The sequence below is a fragment of the Chrysemys picta genome, chromosome 2 (assembly GCF_011386835.1).
Source record: "Chrysemys picta bellii isolate R12L10 chromosome 2, ASM1138683v2, whole genome shotgun sequence".
Taxonomy (NCBI): Eukaryota; Metazoa; Chordata; order Testudines; family Emydidae; genus Chrysemys; species Chrysemys picta.
The window spans coordinates 80,876,024-80,898,352 of NC_088792.1; the positions used below are offsets into that span (position 1 = coordinate 80,876,024).

At 42.1% G+C, this 22,329-nt stretch overlaps 1 protein-coding gene and 1 long non-coding RNA gene across 3 annotated transcripts in view; one reads left to right on the plus strand and one right to left on the minus strand.

Annotated features, from left to right (window-relative positions):
- Positions 1-14,598, plus strand: part of LOC101940483 (collagen alpha-6(VI) chain-like) — a 117,914-nt gene extending 103,316 nt beyond the window's left edge. The window contains exons 37-39 of the mRNA XM_065583606.1: positions 8,038-8,131; positions 8,366-8,628; positions 13,831-14,598. Coding sequence (XP_065439678.1) covers positions 8,038-8,131; positions 8,366-8,628; positions 13,831-14,003 — 530 coding nt within the window. The 3' untranslated portion in view covers positions 14,004-14,598. The remainder of the gene's footprint in view (positions 1-8,037; positions 8,132-8,365; positions 8,629-13,830) is intronic.
- On the minus strand, positions 44-19,558 carry LOC112059944 (uncharacterized). 2 transcript variants are annotated; one of them, XR_010598371.1, is made up of 3 exons: positions 19,426-19,558; positions 4,607-4,750; positions 44-2,188 (listed from the first exon to the last, which is right to left on the minus strand). It is a non-coding gene; the product is annotated as an uncharacterized LOC112059944 (long non-coding RNA). The 2 variants fall into 2 exon arrangements; XR_002889222.3 differs by lacking the exon at positions 19,426-19,558 and having other exon boundaries at positions 4,607-5,747.
- Positions 19,559-22,329: the final 2,771 nt, after the last annotated feature.

Genomic DNA, 22,329 nt, shown 5'->3' on the forward strand with positions numbered 1-22,329 from the left:
AGCAGACATGAGAGAACCCCAATGACCACAGACTCTGATAAGGTACGAAGGCACCCAGCCAGGTTTATTGTCAAATGAAGCACAGTAATAGTTTCCCGCAGATTCTACAGGACATACTACGAATATGTGCCCCCGACAATGGACCGGCTCAATCAGTGGCGGGACTCTCCACTGCCCCCTAGGCCAGACAAAGATATCCACTCAGAGATGCATTCTTATACACAGGTACAAACAAGTTATACATCACTCCTGATGCATCGAGGTACAACCCCTTTGCGTGTTGGGGTGCTGCCTCTCTCCTGGTACATGTTGGTTCGAACAAACAACTCTATCCATCATATTATCCTTTTGACCCTGTCTTTAGGATGGGTCAGCCTGTTCCTCATTATCTCTGTGGAATGTGTTCGTACCAGAATGTTCTGGTGTCATCCTGGCACATGTTCATCCTACTAGTACTTGATACCTTTTAGATATGTGTATATATGCAATTAGCAGCCTTCTTCTTGCCAACTTCTGTGAGCAGGGCCTGCCTCTGGCTCACAGCTTAACTTTGCTTTACATTAGCAAAGTCTTGACCATTACTTTAGTTCAGGCCTCAGGCCTCATACCAGGCCTCTGATACAAGGGTATATGTTTCAGGGCCTCATCTTACTACATTCCCCCACTTTTTGTCTTTTTATGGGGAGGATGTTTACCCATCGTCCCAGAAAAGCATAATGCATGGACTCAGGATAACCCAGTGGGCTAAACACTGTTATGTGGTTACCTTATTTTACCATCCATACACTCATGCCCCACCTGTCTTTAGACTGCACATTCCCTCATACGACTGATGGACAGATTTTATTTTCCAATTGATTGTAGTCCCTTATAGTGGGCATGGGAATGTTAGGCCCGAGACCATGACTGAGGAATGTAGTATTATGACTGAGCCTTAGAGGCAATTCCAAATAATTAATATATATGAATAATATGGATATGGCATATATATTTGTAGCATATATGGGTATATATGTATAGTATGTATGTGTACATATGACACCACCTTATATCCAAGCATAACCATATTTTTCCAGTCTGGTGTAGTACTTTATCCCTTTTACTTTGGTGACACAGATAGAAACACACTCCTATTAGGGTAATTGCAGTTATCACCTGTATCATCATTAGTAGTAGGCTAGGGTAACCAAACAGTAAATGTGAAAAATCAGGATGGGGGTGGGTGGTAATAGGAGCCTATACAAGAAAAAGACCCAAAAATCAGGACTGTCCCTATAAAATCAGGATATCTGGTCACCCTATAGTAGGCTGAGTGTTTTTGAAATAGGCATTGTTATAGTGTTTTCCACAGTATTATGTATATGAGAAGTAAAACAGAAATTTGGAGTAGTGACACTACAAATGAGGCCTTTATATATAGATGTCCTGTAATTAGTTTCTAGCCAGTACTGTGCATTCATATTATGGGTTTAACTTACTGCTGGTTGTCACCCTCTGGTAAGCTTTGCTGGGCAGGAAACAGGAATGGCTAGCTTCTCTGTTCCACGGATTGCATTGCCCTGTGGTACACCAGTAGTTGACGTAGATCCAGTTATTTTTGTTTTTCAGAAAACCTACTGAGTGGGCAATAACCAATTTCTCAAATATTGCTGTGTCAGGATGTAGTATTGGTACCCAGACACTGAACAAAATTGTTTTGAATAACATGTGCCTCAGTTAGGATGCAGTGTTACTGATCCCAAATTGTGACCAGTACTAACAGGGAATTTTATATACTTCATTTGTAGTTACTGTGTAACAATTTTTTTTAACCAATTTGTTTCTCCTGGCCTTCATGTTGTTTGCTGCCATTCCTTTGTTGAGTTTTACCTGTGGGTTGGTTCAACAGTTTAGCAAGGTTATGCACATTGTAAATGTTGTACAGCAATAATACAACAGTACAACGATATTATAGTTGTTTTTACCCAGTAAGCAAGTTGAAATTAAATGACAGTTTATCCTGGTCCAGCAAGTGGTTTTTAGCTGATTGTTAACTTAATTGTTCATATATGGTAGACAGAGGTGTATTTGACCAGTCTCTTACTTATGCCGCACTTCATTTTTCTTTTCTTGATGCTTGGGGGTTTCTTCACTGTATACAGATATCTTCTGGTGTCTTCAGGGTGTGATATTTTCTGGTGTCTTTGGTCTATGGGATGCAACAACTTTTGTTAGTTAACATAGTAAAGTTTTTTGTTTTTGTTTTCAGTAACCCAAACTTAAAACAAAGTTTAACTTTGTCCATATTACATTGTAAACAAACTATGTAATAGGGACTAGTTTATAAACTAGTTTATAAAAACCCAAACAGGACCATGCAAATACTTTGAGGATATTAAACTTTCATGATGCTTGTTGTGTGTAGAAGCCAAAGGTGGAAACCTCTTGAAAATGTGGAAACCTGTTGAAATTGTTTGGTTAGCTTTATGCATAAATTGTTATTTTTAAACATTTTTGCTATCACATTCTTATAACTATATTTAAAAGTGCAAACAAGTTTATAAAAACCCAAACAAGAAATTGACATTTTGTTAATATTATCTTTACCCTAATGTTGAGGTTTCCCCTTCATTTTTTCTTTGAATAACAAATAAAAAAAACTTTAAAAACAAAACAAAAATGTGATTAATAAAATAATTATTTTTGTTTGTAATTGCATTATTTGTTGAGGCAGAAATATATGTACATATATTTGTAACTGAAACCTTTTTGAAATTTGCAAAAAACAATTGGTGTTAACAATACTATGATTATACCCCAACCATGATCTTAAAATAGTGTAGTACTGCATATACATATATTTTTAAAATGGAATAAAATTGACTTTTGTTGCAACAAAATAAAAATAAAAAAAATCACGTGACACACACAACATACAACACAGGAGAACACACCTGATATACAGGAAAAACTTACAATTAAAAACAAATGGCACCAGAATTCTATTAATAACTATACAAAATAAGGCAAACAAAAATAAAAATGGTTAAACATTTGAATAAACAAGTTATTACTTAATTTAAAACTTTTAACAAAAACTGATAAAATATATTAATATTTGCCAAATGTATTGTATTAATTTGGTAACAAGGAATTTTGCATTACTTTATATTTAACATTATTTTAAAACTCTGCTATATGGAAATAAGAAAAGCCCATGTTTCAAATATTAGTGGGTGGCTAGGATTAGAAGCAATGTCCATTTCTGTTGCTTGGCAACCATATCTTCAAGAAAGTTAGGAATAATTCCAGCTGTTGCATTCCTGAAGGGTTAAAATAATTAATTTACTGGATTTATTTAAAGTAAAGTTTTTATCTTGTTTTCTTTGTATTTCCTGTTTTCTTCTGTTTTCAATTGCTTTTTCTTTTCAAGGTTTCTGTAAAAACTATAACTTTTAACACAAAGAGTCAAAGTAAGGAGAGGCAGGGAAAAGAGGGGGTGGGAGGGTGAAGAGCTACCTAGGAAGGTAGTGAGACTTGAGCCAAGAGAGATTAACTCTTAAGGTACAGGCAGCAGCAGCAAGTGTAGCAAACTGATAAAGGATATAAAAGAAAACATACTGATATGTAAAAATATTTGAGAAAGGAGGTTATATTTTTAGCTGAGTGCAGAGTGTGGTGCCGTGTGTGAAAGCAGTTGGGAAACTGCACTTTGGCTTTTTATCCTGGCTCTGAGATGAGAGTGAGGGTAATTATCTGCTCTTGTAAAACCTGAATTTGTTCCCCCAGTGGCTGTTGCTTTTGTCTGCATGCCAAACAGATTGAAGGAATGCCCTTTTTTTCCTGCAGTTAACTGTTGTTGGGCAACTCCATATGTTAATGCATAATTTTAGGTGTTAACCTGCTCAATTTTAGTTTTTGACTTTGAAATTCCTTTTTATTCACTCCCCTGCGAGTGAGTCGCAGCTCCTGTCTTGTAATGTGCTCTGTGAACTGTTCCATTTTTTCCTTCATTTGATTTACCAATTCAGTGAAAGTATTGTGTGCTACTTTTTCCATTTGTGCACGAGTCTAGGTCCCGGTTTATGTTTTACCAGAACCTGGCTTTTATCATAAGGTAGTGGTTGTACTGCAGTGGACCCTGTTTCATCTTTTAATTTTACTAGGGCCACCTTTTTCCACTTCTTTCCCCATTCTTCAGGCACAGAGTAGCTATCTGAAGCCTGCTGTTTACCATGTATTTTTTGTAGGTTCCTTGCAGCTGTTTCCAATGTTTTATTCCGTTTCTGTGCTGGTTGTCTCTGGGCTGCTTGCCTCCCTGCAAGGGGGGTGGGAGCATTCCAGGGCTTTGTTGCTTCTTTTGATTCTTGTAACTCTTCCTTTGTTACTGTTACTTGCCCCACCAATTTTGTGGCGTGCTGCTTTAACCATTTAACAGCCATGGTTATAGTTTGCAATATTTTATATTTTGAGGCTACAGTCTCTGCCCTAGCCTTACAACTTACATGACATGTTTCTTCCCCATTATATTTTTTAAACTCTGCGGGGATTTGCAGGGAGGGATTAAGGGGGCTCCCTAGCTTGTGGTTAGATCACGATTCCCACAGCGGACAACTCGCTTACTCACCAGATCAGCGGTCGGGGTCACCAATGTCGTCAGATGTCACCGGTGTGGTGTTCTGCTCTGTTCAATGTTGATATCAGTCGGCTTTGTGTGTGTGTTCCCTCTGTGTGCTGTCCTGGCTCTGCGCAGATAGCTGACACAGCAGACCTGAGAGAACCCCCAATGACCACAGACTCTGATAAGGTACGAAGGCACCCAGCCAGGTTTATTGTCAAATGAAGCACAGTAATAGTTTCCCGCAGACTCTACAGGACACACTACGAATATGTGCCCCTGACAATGGACCGGCTCAGTCAGTGGCGGGACTCTCCACTGCCCCCTAGGCCAGACAAAGATATCCACTCAGGGATGCATTCTTATACACAGGTACAAACAAGTTATACATCACTCCTGATGCATCGAGGTACAACCCCTCTGCATGTTGGGGTGCTGCCTCTCTCCTGGTACACGTTGGTTCGAACAAACAACTCTGTCCATCATATTATCCTTTGGACCCTGTCTTTAGGATGAGTCAGCCTGTTCCTCATTATCTCTGTGGAATGTGTTCGTACCAGAATGTTCTGGTGCCATCCTGGCACATGTTCATCCTACTAGTACTTGATACCTTTTAGATATGTGTATACGTGCAATTAGCAGCCTTCCTATTGCCAACTTATGTGAGCAGGGCCTGCCTCTGGCTCACAGTTTAACTTTGCTTTACATTAGCAAAGTCTTGACCATTACTTTAGTTCAAGCCGCAGGCCTCTGATACAAGGGTTTATGCCTCATCTTACTACACTTATGTAACCCCCAAGGAGATTACCTAGATTCCTGGGGCTCTGTCTGCTGGCAGCTCAGGGAAAGGCACTCTGTCCCTGGTAGGGAGGGGAAGCCAAGGCAAACTCAGAGTCTGCCCAGCAACCAATAGGGAGTGAGATGTCCCTCCCAGGGAGTTCAGGAAAGGGAAGAAGCCATTTTTGAGTCAGTCTGCAGCCAGCCAAAGCAAGGGCAGGACTGACTGTGTGGGGAACTAGTAAGTCTAGGGTGACCAGATGCTAAGTGGAAAATATCGGGACCTCTGTGGGGCCGGGGGGCACCTTTTTAATTGTTACACTCACCTGTCCGGGTCTTTGGCGGTAATTCGGCAGAGGGTCCTTCAGTCGCTGACGGTCTTGGGTGGCATTTCGGCGGCGAGTAATAAGCCACCAAAGACAGAAGCCCCCGCCGCCGAAATGCTGCTGAAGACCGTCAGTGACTGAAGGACCCTCCACCGAATTGCCGCCGGACGGGTGAGTGTAAAAAAAAAAACAACAACAACCCCGAAACAAAATATCGGGACAAATGGCGTCCCTACCATACTTCGGTCGGGACGTGGGACAAACACCTCAAAATTGGGACAGTCCCGATTTTATCGGGGCGTCTGGTCACCCTAAGTAAGTCCAAGACCTACATGCAGGGTTCCCCCTGAGAACTGGCCTCTAGGGACCTGAAAGCAAGATCCCGGCTTTTCCTTCTCCACTGATGTTTCCCAGTTTGTAGAGTTTTACTGGGAAACTTCCCCAGCCAGGCTGACTTAGCCCTCCAGCTCCCTAGGTGAGACCAGTCACCACATGGTCAGCTCTGCTCTGTCTGCTAGTTCAGGACTGTTGCTTGCTCTGTGTATGTCTGGATACTGGGCTAGGAGACTACAGTTTGGATTTTAGTACGGTTGTGTAATCTGCACCTTGAGCCCTGCACCTTTTTGTGGTGAGGGGAAATCCTGGGATCAAAGCAGCCTGATTCCTGCCTGAAGAGGATCCTGCCAGCAGAGATCAGCCTCTCTGCAGTGACTGAGGAGTCCAGAGTCATCTCTGAACCTGAGGATTATTAATGGAGTTTGTGAGTGTACCATCTTTGAGTTAGTCAGTCAGGGAATTTGTTTTGGGAACTCCCTACTCCCTGAACTGTGTCCTCAAGCCAGGGAGTGAGGGTTTGGGGATTTTATAACCTGCTGCATATTAAACCTGTGGATGGATTTACCACCTTCTCCCCTTTGTGAGTCTTTTGGGCTGTACTGAACCCAGTCAGCCACACCGCTAAACCACTGCAGAGAAGAATTTTGTGGTCATAGGTCATCAAGGTCCCCAACAAAGTACGCGTACCAATAAGACACTGAGCTTATATTTGCTACATCAAGTCATGTGACTGCGGAAAGTCCCAGGTATTAGCAGAGTGGGCACCGGTGAACCTAACAATAATGTTTTACCCTGTTATGTTATATTTGTCTCCTGTTTAATTATTGTGTTGAATATATTCTATGTGTTTGTGTTATTTCTTGTTTCAGAGTAGCAGCCGTGTTAGTCTGTATCCGCAAAAAGAACAGGAGTACTTGTGGCACCTTAGAGACTAACAAATTTATTAGAGCATAAGCTTTCGTGGACTACAGCCCACTTATGCTCTAATAAATTTGTTAGTCTCTAAGGTGCCACAAGTACTCCTGTTCTTTTTGTGTTATTTCTTGGAAGTCTCCAGCTATCTGGCAAGTAAGTGGGAATTACCCTGTGGTTAGAATTTTCCTCCAAAGCTGCCCTGGTGACCTGCCAGGAAGGAACAAGAGGTGTGGAGGTACCGCCAAATAAATTCATAGGAAAAAATAAAGAAGATACACTCTGCTGAGTGGGTGGCGAGATCAAAAAGAACCCAGACCTGTCCATCAAAACCTGTAAACAGATTGGCATTAAAGAAGGTAACTGGATGGAGAAGGGGCACTACACTTAGTATACAAAAGAAGGTAAACTCCATTCTGATACTATAGTGATGAGCACCATAGAAATACCTATAATACAAAACATTACATTCTAATGATGTCTTGGGTCAAATTCTGAGGTACATTTTTACACATGCAATCCCCTTGACTTCCCTCTTCCCTAAAGAAGAGGATCAGGTGTGCAGTCAAGGAAGAACTAAGTTCTATTCCTGGTTTTACCACAGACTTCCTCTGTGACTATTGGCAAATCACTTACTCTCTATCTCATTTCCTCCCCACCTCTGTGAAGTGGGGATAATACTTCCCGATTTTCACAGATATGAGGAATAATTTATTAATGTTCATAAGCATTTTGAGATAAGCAATATAGAAGCACCAAATATAATTTTTGAACCTGTCATTGATTTCAAGCCACACCAGGAATACATTTAATAGAAGCTCCAGCTTCTATAAAAAGATATTCAGTATATTAGAGAATCAGATGCATCTACACAAGGTGAATCTGGAGTCTCCTGAGCCTCTGTTATTGGACAGACTATATGGGTGATCTCCAGTGCTATTTTCTGTGGACTTTTTTCCTCTTTGTCCTGTTTCTTGGTTGCAGTCTCTCTAGGTGTGCTATGCTTATTTATTGGAAGGTGCTTACTTGAATTCACAAGAATAATTTCATGCGTTTCCTTAGATTTTGCTACCTCTGCTCTTCCTACAGGGGGACTGAACAGTTATCCTTCTCCAGAACTGAAAGGAGAGTGTGAAACCTTAAATCGAGGAGATGCACAACAGCAAGTAGCTGTTCTGGAGAGGTAGGGTAACTCCTTCTGAATTGTTGCAGTGGTTTGGGGAGTACAATTGCATATGTACAGCCTGTTCTCCTAATAAAGGACCTGTCCCCTTGAAGGCAATGGCAAAATTCCCATTAGCTTTCATGGAAACAGGTTCAGGCCCAAAGTTCTCCATTAGCAATAACTTGAGTGAATGAGCCTTTTGCACCTTCTTCACATACAAACTATTGCTAAAGTGCGGTATTTCCCCCGCAGGATGCCTTTCCCTGAATTTGGTGGAATTGACGGTGGTGGGAATTTGGAAGAGCTAATGAAAAGCAGAGTGATAGAAGAAATTACAGAAGCCACTCAGGAACCAGTGGATGTCAGACAAGAAGAAAAATATGATTTTGAGGAGGAGTATTTCACAGAGGACAATGCTGAAGAGGCCAAGCTAGAGGAATATGGAGAAGCCCCAGAAAAGAATGAAGAAAACTTAGAGGAGACAATAGAAACTGGAGCTGCGTATGCCAACTATGGTATGGTTTCTAGGTCCTGAGGCAAAGCCCTTTGAAGTCAGTGGAAAGACTGCTGTTGCTTGCAATGGGCTTTGGCTCAGACTCATAGTATTTAGTCAGTTCCCTGGCTTCTTAAGCTTTTTGTTGGCCAAACTAATGAAATACAGCCTAATTTGCTTTGTGCAATTTCCATGTGTGTAACAGAGGGCAAAACTGCTGCTGTTGTTTAGTCTTTAACTTGGATCTAGAATGTTTTATTAGAGAAATAAAGCTGCAGTTCTAGTTAAACAAAATAAACTGGCAGCTAATTGTTGTCAGTCCAGATTAAACTGAATCCTCAAAGCCTGCTAGGATATTGACACTCTCAGCAAATTGCTCTATTATTAGTGAGCTAACAGGGCCGCTTCTGCTGAACACTAACCTTTCCTGGGACGACGGGCCTTAACACGGGGGACAGTACATCTGTGATTCCACTATCACCCATTCTTGCACAAGGGACTGAGTCATCCATCAGGTATGTCCCCATCCAAACAGAGGCTCATCATACCCTGCCAATGATAACCTTTCACTTTCCATCTAGCTGTGTGTATTTCATTGCAGATTTTCTTTATATTATGCAATAGGCTGGAAGTTAAAGATCTGATTACTAGATATGTTGTCACAAAAATTCCACAAGAGTTACCCACATTTAATTTAGTGGCTCTCCCTCACCTATTTGAAAATCTACAACCCAATAGAATTCCTGTTGACAAAGGGCAGATGCATGGGTGTGGGGAGTGTTTGTATGTTGCTCGAGTGCTGCAATGCAAATAGAATATAATTTACATGCTGCAGCTTATGGTTCTCCAGTTAATTCATTGATAGTGATATAAACTTCTCAAAAGACTTGTATAATCTAGCAGTTCCCAAACTTCATTGGTTCACTTACCACCTACTTAAAAAAAAATGTTTCATCAATTCACTGCATACACTTACCACAGTTTGGGATTCCCTGCTGTAAGGAGCTGTACCTGGCACTGATTTGCAATTCAGCATGTCCATGCTGATGAGGAAGAAAGGTAAGATGGAGAGTATGAGATAAAGGGCTGGTCCACTCTGGGGCGGGGGATCGATCTAGGAAACACAACTTCAGCTATGAGAATAGCGTAGCTGAAGTCGACGTTTCCTAGATCTAACTCAGTTTACTTATTGCGGGTCCACGTGGCGCAGGCAAGCTCCCCCATCGACAGCGCTTCCTCCTCTCGGAGAGCAGGAGTTCTGCAGTCGATGGGGGAGTGCTTCTGGGATCGATTTATCGCATCCAGATGAGACGCGATAAATTGATCCCAGAAGATCGATCTCTACCTGCCGAATCGGGCGGGTAGTGTGGACCTACCCAAAGTTATTGTCCCACACTATTTTACATCCTCCTGTTTGCTTTCCTCATACCTGGCTTTCCTGCTGTGCCAGATTCTGATTTCATACACTTGTGAAAATTGGGAGTCACTCCTTTGACTTCAGCTGAGTGAGTCTGAATTTACACTGGTGTAAATGTGATCAAAATCTGGCCTGCTGCATACCAAATTGCTGCAGGTTACACTACTTATACCTATTTTCTGAACAGCGTATATCCAATCTAACTTATCACCACTGAACTTGGATCAGAGACTTTCATGGATTTCTCCTGTTAAGCATGGCCTTTAGTGTCATTTTCTGGAAGGAAGATGTGTTGGTAACACCTCTTTATGAACACATCTACAATAGGATAAAATAAGAACAGTTTTTACATAGTTAAGACAGGTTTCAGAGTAACAGCCGTGTTAGTCTGTATCCGCAAAAAGAAGAACAGGAGTACTTGTGGCACCTTAGAGACTAACAAATTTATTAGAGCATAAGCTTTCGTGGACTACAGCCCACTTCTTCGGATGCATATAGAATGGAACATATATTGAGGAGATATATATACACACATACAGAGAGCATAAACAGGTGGGAGTTGTCTTACCAACTCTGAGAGGCCAATTATTTAAGAGAAAAAAAACTTTTGAAGTGATAATCAAGCTAGCCCAGTACAGACAGTTTGATAATAAGTGTGAGAGTACTTACAAGGGGAGATAGAGTCAATGTTTGTAATGGCTCAGCCATTCCCAGTCCTTATTCAAACCGGAGTTGATTGTGTCTAGTTTGCATATCAATTCTAGCTCAGCAGTCTCTCTTTGGAGTCTGTTTTTGAAGTTTTTCTGTTGTAATATAGCCACCCGCAGGTCTGTCACTGAATGACCAGACAGGTTAAAGTGTTCTGCCACTGGTTTTTGAGTATTTTGATTCCTGATGTCAGATTTGTGTCCATTAATTCTTTTGCGTAGAGACTGTCCGGTTTGGCCAATGTACATGGCAGAGGGGCATTGCTGGCACATGATGGCATATATCACATTGGTAGATGTGCAGGTGAACGAGCCCCTGATGGTATGGCTGATGTGATTAGGTCCTATGATGATGTCACTTGAATAGATATGTGGACAGAGTTGGCATCGGTGTTTGTTACAAGGATAGGTTCCTGGGTTAGTGGTTTTGTTCAGTGATGTGTGGTTGCTGGTGAGTATTTGCTTTAGGTTGCAGGGTTGTCTGTAAGCGAGGACAGGTCTGTCTCCCAAGATCTGTGAGAGTAAAGGATCATCTTTCAGGATAGGTTGTAGATCTCTGATGATGCGCTGGAGAGGTTTTAGTTGGGGGCTGAAGGTGACAGCTAGCGGTGTTCTGTTATTTTCTTTATTGGGCCTGTCTTGTAGGAGGTGACTTCTGGGTACTCGTCTGGCTCTGTCAATCTGTTTTTTCACTTCAGCAGGTGGGTATTGTAGTTTTAAGAATGCTTGATAGAGATCTTGTAGGTGCTTGTCTCTATCCGAGGGATTGGAGCAAATGCGGTTATATCTTAGAGCTTGGCTGTAGACAATGGATCGTGTGGTGTGTCCTGGATGGAAGCTGGAGGCATGTAGGTAAGTGTAGCGGTCAGTAGGTTTCCGGTATAGGGTGGTATTGATGTGACCATCGCTTATTAGCACAGTAGTGTCCAGGAAATGGACCGCTTGTGTGGATTGATCTAGGCTGAGGTTGATGGTGGGATGGAAATTATTGAAATCATGGTGAAATTCCTCAAGGGCTTCTTTTCCATGGGTCCAGATGATGAAGATGTCATCAATGTAGCGCAAGTAGAGTAGGGGCATTAGGGGACGAGAGCTAAGGAAGCATTGTTCTAAGTCAGCCATAAAAATGTTGGCATATTGTGGGGCCATGCGGGTACCCATAGCAGTGCCGCTGACTTGAAGGTATATATTGTCCCCAAATGTGAAATAGTTGTGGGTGAGGACAAAATCACAAAGTTCAGCCACCAGGTTAGCTGTGACATTATCAGGGATACTGTTCCTGATAGCTTGTAGTCCATCTTTGTGTGGAATATTGGTGTAGAGGGTTTCTACGTCCATAGTGGCCAGGATGGTGTTTTCTGGAAGATCACCGATGGATTCTAGTTTCCTCAGGAAGTCAGTGGTATCTCGAAGATAGCTGGGAGTGCTGGTAGCGTAGGGTCTGAGGACAGAGTCTACATAACCAGACAAGCCTGATGTTAGGGTGCCAATGCCTGAGATGATGGGGCGTCCAGGATATCCAGGTTTATGGATCTTGGGTAGCAAATAGAATACCCCTGGTCGGGGTTCTAGGCATGTGTCTGTACGGATTTGTTCCTGTGCTTTGTCAGGGAGTTTTTTTAGCAGATGGTGTAGTTTCTTTAGGTAATCCTCAGTGGGATCAGAGGATAATGGCCTGTATAATGTGGTGTTAGAGAGCTGTCTAGCAGCCTCCTGGTCATATTCCAATTTATTCATGATGACGACAGCACCTCCTTTGTCAGCCTTTTTGATTATGATGTCAGGGTTGTTTCTGAGGCTGTAGATGGCGTTGTGTTCAGCATGGCTGAGGTTATGTGGCAAGTGATGTTGCTTTTCCACAATTTCAGCCTTTGCACGTCGACGGAAGCAATCTATGTAGAAATCCAGTCTGTTGTTTCGACCGTCCGGAGGAGTCCATGCAGAATCCTTTTTTTTGTAGTGCTGGTAGGGAGGATTCTGTGGGTTAGTATGCTGTTCAGAGGTATGTTGGAAATATTCTTTGAGTCGGAGACGTCGAAAGTAGGATTCTAGGTCACCGCAGAACTGTATCATATTCATGGGTCTGGAGGGACAAAAGGAGAGGCCCCGAGATAGGACAGACTCTTCTGCTGGGCTAAGAGTATAGCTGGAAAGATTAACAATATTGCTGGGTGGGTTAAGGGAACTACTGTTGTGGCTGCTTGTGGCATGTAGCAGTTTAGATAGTTTAGTGTCCTTTTTCCTTTGTAGAGAGGCAAAGTTTGTCTTGTAAATGGCTTGTCTAGTTTTTGTAAAGTCTATCCATGAGGAAGTTTGTGTGGAAGGTTGGTTTCTTATGAGAGTATCCAGTTCTGAGAGCTCATTCTTAATCTTTCCCTGTTTGCTGTATAGGATGCTGATCAGGTGGTTTCGCAGTTTCTTTGAGAGTGTGTGACACAGTCTCTCAGCATAGTCTGTGTGATATGTAGATTGTAATGGATTTTTTACCTTTAGTCCTTTTGGTATGATGTCCATCTGCTTGCATTTGGAAAGGAAGATGATGTCTGTCTGTATCTGTACGAGTTTTTTCATGAGGTTGATGGATTTCCATTCCATACGGCTAAATGCAGTGCCTTGCATAATGACAGGTTTCAGAGTATCTATCTCCCCTTGTAAGTACTCTCACACTTATTATCAAACTGTCTGTACTGGGCTAGCTTGATTATCACTTCAAAAGTTTTTTTTCTCTTTATTAATTGGCCTCTCAGAGTTGGTAAGACAACTCCCACCTGTTTATAGTTAAGACAGTTCATGCTAACATGATTTGCCTGATCACCTAGACACTAAAACCATATGGCCTTACTTTTCTCCCTTCACTTCTGTTTTCCTAGCTCCGCTCATTTCAAAACCTCATTAGTTGAAGTGAGAGTAGAATCGTGTCCCCTCCAACCAACCATGTTCGAGAGAGACAACGTGTTCTCTAGTAAGACCCGAGAAAGCTTACTAATTCTTTTGTCTGCCAGCTTGAATAGAATATTCTTTGCCTCTGAAATACCAGCTCTGATGATTTTGGTTCTCTCCCTCACAAACTTTAACCATAACCTTTATTTGCCTTTTTTAGATGCTTGTGCAGTGGATCATGATGGAGGAGAGTGTCAAGATTACGATCTGAAGTGGTATTATGACAAAGAGCAGAAAGTCTGCAGTCCATTCTGGTATGGCGGCTGTGGAGGCAACAAAAACAGATTTGAAACTCAAGAGGAATGTGAAGCCTTGTGTATAGCATCTTCCTAGAGTGGAGACAGTCAAACCACTTCACTTCAACTATGCTGTAAGGACAATGGGGGAAAAGACATTAAAAGAAAAAGTTCTAAGTTAACAATACTGCTTCTAAATTTCAGGTAAAACAAATACATCCTTATTAAAATCCATGTGGCAAGAGGGCATTTTTACTTGTTTCTTACCTGCTAACTGAATAATGAAAATGGAGTGACAAAAATTTTTCAGTTGGCCTGATTTAGGAAGAACTGATCTAGGAAATATTATTTTCTTAGCCAACAGTGCATTATTTAAAAGGGTTAGGTAAAAATTAATACTAACACTTGATATTGCTCCATATCATCAAAATGTGCACTTTTTAAATGTACTGAAGAAAATAAATCAATACTTCAGACATTTTTATAAAATAATATTGGAGGTGAGATGTTGATGTCAAAGTGTTTTGGTTCATTGGTATGAATTTATCTTGCTTAAAGAATGGACCAAAACAACAGTTTAGCTCTCAAAAGATGTAGAACTATGACAGGTCCCTCTGGTCTGTGTCTAATGTAGCCTCATTCTTAGCCTTTTTTTAAAGAACCCAATATGAATAAATTCATTCTGCCTAAAATATTAAGGTGTGTGCCACTGTGTTTGTTAAAATTGATTTTGACAGCCTTGTAGATTGGCTTCTCAGTGCATATAAATCAGCATAGCTCAAATTCCTTTCACTGAGGGATCAATACACAGATGAAATGCCAATGATTGTGTAGGACAAGTACAGAAGAGTTAGGTCATTAGTGTTTGGTACTGCTGTGAAAGCCATGTATTTTTCTTTAAAGTACAAAGAATTTCAGGTTGGGTTTGTTTTTGGTTTTTAAGTGCACATGCTATGACTTTTAGAGCCTGTTCATGATGTTACCTGGCACTGAGTTTTATTGCCCAGTGGAACCATGTGGCTTTGTAGCTATAGGTGCTAGATGCACAAAGGGATTTATGTGCCTAACTGCCATTTTAGCCTCCTAAATCCAAAATTTAGGTCCTCAAAACCCTAACTCATTAGACACCTTCAAGGACAGATGACAAAGTCCTTAGGCACCTTAAATGTTGCCATTCAGCATGCACACAGTGCCACTGTCCAGACACCTGGCCACCCAGCTCATACCTAAGGCCCAGCAGGATGCTCAGACTGGGTATTCCCCGTCAGGCTCACCTGTGGGGCCTAATCAGGTCGGTGTTCTCAGAGGACACTTAACAGATCAGGCCATGCACAAAATATCAGAGGAAGATATGGTTCCCTTATGACCTTTAATGTAGGGGGTAGAGCACTCCCCAGAATGTGGGAGCCCCAGGTTCAAATCATCCCTTTGCCTGATTTGGTGCAGGGATTGGAATCCCTAGCTCCCACCTGGCAGGAGTGTGCCCTACCCACTGGGCTATGGAAAATTCTGAGGAGGGGCTCTTCCAATCCCTCCTGCTCAAGTGGTGCCATGTTGTGTAAATAATTAAATAAATGGTCATTGGAACAGGGATTTGAGTCTCTGACATCCCAGGCGAGCACCCTAGCCATTGGGCTATAGAGTCACTCGCACTCTTTTTCTGGCCCAATGGATATTTAATTACTTACACAAAGTGGAACAGCTTCAATGGGACAGACAGAGAGAGACCTGACCCAGAATACCCTATATCCTAGTGGTATTGGCACTCTCTGGAGAGGTGGGTTCCAATCCTTGCTCCATATCAGGCAGAAGGGGATCTGCACCTTGATTTCCCATATCCTCAGTGAGTGCTCTAGCCACCGGGCTAAAGGTTAAGGGGTGGGGAGAGGCAGTGGCAATACCACCTCCATTTTTTGCAAGAAAGGGCTTAGGCGCCCAACTCTAGGAGCGGAATCAGGACTTTGAGGGGCTGGGCGTAGGCCACACTCCTCTGCTCAGCATTTCCTCTTGGCTAGCTTAGGTGACTCCCCACTCAGCATGCATCCTATTCTTCGGTGCCTAACTCTCCCCTTGCAGTGTATTGGGAGCCTGGGCGCTCAGCTTGAGGCTGACTTTCATTAGGCAGCAAGGCACCTGCAAGAAAGTGAGGCAACACAAAGCCTAAATCCACTTTTTGTGGCTCTTGCCCATAGCATCCTATTTGAGACAGTATGCAGCTTGCCCCACGTCAGTGGTGGCCATATAGCACTTACTATGCAATCTAGTCTCCCTCCTGGAGGAGGTGGCAGAGTGATATCACCCACCAAATGGTATCCATTTGTCTGCAGCTGGAGAGTATTGGATTGTGGGATTGGATTGTGTGTGGGGGGAGGGGGCCTGATACTCTGTGTGGGGGGAGGGGGCCTGATACTCTGTGTTGATTAAGAAATCAACAAACTATTTCTCTATTTAAAAACCTGATGCAAACATGTTCTAAAGCCTACCCCGCTGAAAGATTCAGGCCTATCTTAAACCTCAAGGCCTCCTGATCTCCTATGGTGAAAGTCAGTAAGGCCACTGAAATGGGTCAGGGTTGGAGCAGGATATTCATAGAGTTCAAGGCGAGAAGGGAACAGTAGATCATCTAGTCTGACCGTCTGTATATCACAGGCCATTCACTTTCACCCAGACTACCCTGTATTAAGCCCAGTAATTGTGTATAACTGAATCCCTATCTTGTTTGGTTAAAGCAGACCTTCCAGTAAGGCAACCAGAAATCCATGGTAGCAAACCCCAAGCAAGGATTGGGGTCTAAAGAGCCTGATTTCCCCCCTGAAAACGGTGTGAGTCAGATGTATGTTCATTGATGTCAAAGGAGTTACCCCATGTAGTCTTGGAAAGATTTGATTTTAAATTAGTAAATGTCAATTTCAACATGCACACAAACAGATGAAAAAAATATTTCCACTGGTAATAATCAAAGTTTACAGATAAGCAAGAAAAATGCTACTTGAGAACTAGAGTTTGATTTAAGGATATTTACTTTGTATATCTTGACAGGTGGTGTTGACCATGTTTTAACAGATGTGCAGTTTTGACTTTTTGAATCTCAATGTCTCATTAAATAATTGCCTGACCCCACCCCATTTATTATGAACATTTAAATAAAAAATTGGGAAAAAATGCTTAGACAGATCCATCATATTACAGAACAATACAGACTGAATTCTGCCAAGACTACCCTTATAAAAGTGGGATCAGCATCAAACCCTCAGTGAAAGATTTTACTATTAAACGTTACTTACTATTAAACGTTAATAGTACAGATGGGAGCCTGAAACCACTACAAATGTTCATTTGCAGAACTGGAATTTAGTTTGTAGAATAAAAATAAATGTGCATGTGTTACCAAGCTGTCCAAGCACAAAGAAACCACACAATCTTTCTGTTTCCTTTGACTGTGAGAACTGAAGTACATATTTTAACAATCCTTTTTATTTAATTAATGTAATACTTGTGATATGTACCAAACTGACAGATTGGGAAATTAAGTTCTCTATCCATTACAAGAAATGCCAGTGTAAACAGTCATACGTGGTACTCCCTGTTATGCTAAGAATCAGTTTCTGGAGTTACCTGGTGAGGTAAAAAGGCAGTTAACTCACCCCTGGGCCTTTCTGAGACTGTCAGTTTGGTGGTGGTAGGGGTTACATAGGCATTATCAACCTATGACTAACATCTCACATACATAGATTTATACATTTTTTTAGCATAAATTGGCTGACGGGACCAAACAGTGTCAGAAACAATGATCTAGTTTAGGAGCTAAATTAGACACTAGCATAAAAGAACACAACTCAGTTGATTCAAATTGGGTTCATGGGTTGGTTTCAGTAGAGTTTAATTCCAGAGATTGCTGTCATGTCCACTGAACTCAAAATAGTTGTTTGCTTATGCTGGCAAATAAATTGGCCATGTGTGTCTCTCTGCTTAACAATCCTCAGAAGTATTCGGTTTGCTGGCTCTTTCCCCCATCTTAAAATCAGCAATAACAGTTTCAGTATAGTATCAGAGGGGTAGCCGTGTTAGTCTGAATCTGTAAAAAGCAACAGAGGGTCCTGTGGCACCTTTAAGACTAACAGAAGTATTGAGAGCACAAGCTTTCATGGGTGGCTTGCATCTGAAGAAGTGAGATTCTTACCCACGAAAGCTTATGCTCCCAATACTTCTGTTCGTCTTAAAGGTGCCACAGGACCCTCAGTTTCAGTATAAAAACACTGCCACTTGAAAGCTTGAAATGTAGGTGATGAGAGAAGGAGACAAATCAGACAGTTTCCTCCAGGTTATATATATACATGCAATGTCTACAGATATATTTAAACTGGAAAACTTTGGTGCAAGTTCTCTTAGAAGATTCTGGCAGTGTTATGTGCAGTTCCTCAGTTAATATCAGGGTGTCAGCATTCTCTTTAAGTTGGCTATTATCCTTTTGTGCTTAGATTTGACTAAATCTGGTTAACACACCGAGCCAAACTCTGATATCAGTTACTTAAGTGCAACTGCACTGAAACAGATGGGCTCAGATAATACAGCAACTGATATGGCATAGGAACTTGAATATAAAAGAAACAGTAGAATTGTATTGATATAACTGATAGCAGAAAATGTCTTGAAGTGTAACAACCAGGAAAATATACCAACACCTTCCTAAAAATAAAGAATTAAAAAAAACCCTTATATTATTCTCCTCTATTGTTACTGAACAGCAGTCTACTATATTTACTGTGAGTTTGATCCTGGAAGTTTTCCCCACTGATTTCTCCAGATTTGGTCCTGACACAGGTTCTAACAGAGTTTACAAAATGCACGCTCACAGTTTGCCATGTTATTACCTCTGATAGCTAAAGACACTTTGTTCTAGTTTCCAAATTCATTGGAAACAATTCTATGTATACTGACTGATGGGATAGAGGTGCTCATATGCAACATATGGATAGAACACCACACAATACAATATGTGACTGTTGTGAGGTACATACAAGCCAGAAGAGGCAAAGTTTTCAAAAGTGCCTAAGGCGGTTGGGCACCAAACTTTAAGACACATGAAAGATCTCACCCTAGTTGCATAGCTAGGCATAATACCAAATTCAAGTGACATCAGCACCATCAGCAGGGTATCCCACTGCAAACCCTAGAGTATCATTCAATTAGAAAACAGCATAATAACCTACTCTGACTCTGTAAAAAGTAACCCAAGAAGTTCCACGCTGTGTGGCTGTTGTCCTGTAATCACAAGACCATATTCTAAGTCCTTGGTTTAAACACCCATTGACATCAATGGAACACTTAAAGAAATGTTCTGTAGCTATTCTACCTATTTTATATGCAACCACTAAGATTCTATACGCAACCACTAGGATTCTATATAAGCTACTCTTAGACCTATAGTGAAATAACCTTTCCACAATATTTTTATGATATTAACATTCTTAATCAAAAGACTCATCTTTCAGAGAGAACATTGTTCTGGAAATTCAAACCTTATGTCTGCAAGAGGCTCCTAAAGGAGAGACTTCCTCACCATCCCGCTACAGGCTAGCCTTCTCTTGCAGCAATGGCAGGGGTTCTGAGGACGCTCTAGCCCAGTGTTTTCCAACCCGTGTGCCATCGGCCCGAACAGGTTGCTGCAGAATTTTTTGGAAAAACTCCATGTGAGCACAAAAACCCTTCCTTTGTTTTTAATTAGTATCAGAGCCGGATTGCAGTCTGTACTTTTTGCTCCCCTGGACGAGGCCCCTTTCAAATATTATACATGTGTCACATTCCATTCCCTAAAGCGAGGTTCAGAGAGCAAATTTGAGTCCTGCAGAATGGGGACAGGGGAGGAGGAAGCTGCATTCTGATTGGTCATCTGGCTCACTGTTCCGCCTCCTCCTGTTACACTAATAAAATAATACCAAAGGATCTTATAAGAGGGATGAGGCAAAATGCCAGGTTTATTGTAAATACAGAGAAAGAGAGAAATCAGGATATGCAGTTCAATATTATTTCACTACCACTCCTTATTCATTCACACACTCATTCATACAAGTTCTGCAGAGTTGTTATAGTTACCAGCCTAGAGGTTGCTCGTGGCAGAGTACTGGCCAGGTAGCCTGCACACGAGGGTGGAGCCGAGTCCTTGTCAGATGCGCATCCGATGCTCCTGGAGGGTGGTTGCAGAACCAGACTCAAAGTCCCTGAGTTTTTGGTTCTGTTCTTATAGGATTTTATCCTTATACAAGTCTATGGGAATCACTTCATCATGCTGATGTTTGTTTGAAGTGATTATCAATCAAGCAGGTGGCACATCCCTGATGGCTGAGTGTTATCTTGTTCTTCGGAGTCTTCAGCCCTCCATTGGCGGGGGAGGGGCACTTGGGTGGATTCCGACTTGCCCTGCGGGATTATCCGGTTATCTCCGTGCTCCACATTCTTCGGCCATAGGCGATCACAGTTATGACTCTGAGGCTGGCACCTTTGATTTGCTAATTATTTATTTGCATCACACGCATTAATTCACATTCATTCTTTATCTTTAAGTCACATCTTGCACTTATGTTTTACTACCTCCTCTTCCTGACATCCTTACTTTACAATTCTGTTCTCCAGATGTGACAGATTTTCTTCGATCTATTTAGCTTCTTTGATACAATAGTAGAAAACAATCAGGATAAATAACGAAGGGGGTAAGGGATTTCTGCAAGACCAATTCCAGAGCAGAGTTGTTTTTACAAAGCCTTATCACTCTTTGTAAAGACTTTCTGTCTTAGGATGTGTTAACACAATTAGCAGTTTCTATTTGCATGTTTCTTACAGAGAGGGAGAGAGACAGAAATGAAAAAGAGGCCTGTTCTGTTACCAATATCTTGAAGTTTAAGCTGTAGGGAATTCAATCTTACCCCTTGTCTCTGTTGGCCTCGGACTTGTTATACACTTTAGTTATATACTTTATAGTTCTAATACAGAAATTCCCTGATATGGTCCAACACTCCAGGGCAGAGCAACCAATTAGAGCTCAATCTCCTTCTCCTCCTCCCCTTCTGTGAGCAACAAGTTGGCTGCTGTGCCACACACCTCATCTGTAGCCACTGGCCAGAGGCAGGGGGAAGAGCATGTGGGGAGGTTCCCCACCAGCCTGGAAGGGAACAGGGACCCTGCTGCAGTACTCCCAGAGTTGGGGGGGGGGGAAACCCTAGAAGAAGCAGAGGTGAGGTGGGGGGAGGGGAGTTGGGGGAGTAGAATTGGTGAGAGACTGGACTGGTGGATGGTGAGGACAGAACTGATTGGAGCTGGGAGCAGAACTGATTTGGAGACTAGGAGCACAGAATTGATCTGGAGAACTACAGGCCAGTCAGCCTCACCTCAGTCCCTGGAAAAATCATGGAGAAGGTCCTCAAGGAATCAATTCTGAAGCACTTAGAGGAGAGGAAAGTGATCAGGAACAGTCAGCATGGATTCAAAAAGGGCAAGTCATGCCTGACTAACCTAATTGCCTTCTATGAGGAGATAACTGGGTCTGTGGATGAGGGGAAAGCAGTGGATGTGTTATTCCTTGACTTTAGCAAAGCTTTTGATACGGTCTCCCACAGTATTCTTGCCAGTAAGTTAAAGAAGTATGGGCTGGATGAATAGACTATAAGGTGGATATAAAGCTGGCTAGATCATCAGACTCAACGGGTAGTGATCAATGGCTCCATGTCTAGTTGGCAGCCGGTATCAAGCGGAGTGCCCCAAGGGTCGGTCCTGGGGCTGGTTTTGTTCAATATCTTCATTAATGATCTGGAGGATGGCGTGGACTGCACTCTCAGCAAGTTTGCGGATGACACGAAACTGGGAGGAGTGGTAGATACACTGGAGGGTAGGGATAGGATACAGAGGGACCTAGACAAATTAGAGGATTGGGCCAAAAGAAACCTGATGAGGTTCAACAAGGACAAGTGCAGAGTCCTGCACTTAGGGTGAAAGAATCCCATTCACTGTTACAGACTAGGGACCGAATTGCTAGGACCTAGGGGTTACAGTGGACGAGAAGCTGGATATGAGTCAACAGTGTGCCCTTGTTGCCAAAAAGGCTAACGGCATTTTGGGCTGTATAAGTAGGGGCATTGCCAGCAGATCGGTTCCAAAGAGGATGGATCTGGACTGTTCTCAGTGAAACCAGGTGACAGTGTTAGGTAAAAAAGCAAGTCCTCACTCACCTCTCCAGCACCCGAGTTCGTGCGGAGTTGGTATGGGCTCACAATCTGTCAGAGACCAGACACCAATTCGTTGATCAACGGGCTCACACTATCCTTAGCTTGAAAGGCTTCAGAGTAAGTGTGGCAAGTTTATTAGGGGTGAGCATCAATATTTATACACAGAAGTAAACAAAGTGATTAACAGATCATAATGGTCATGCATAA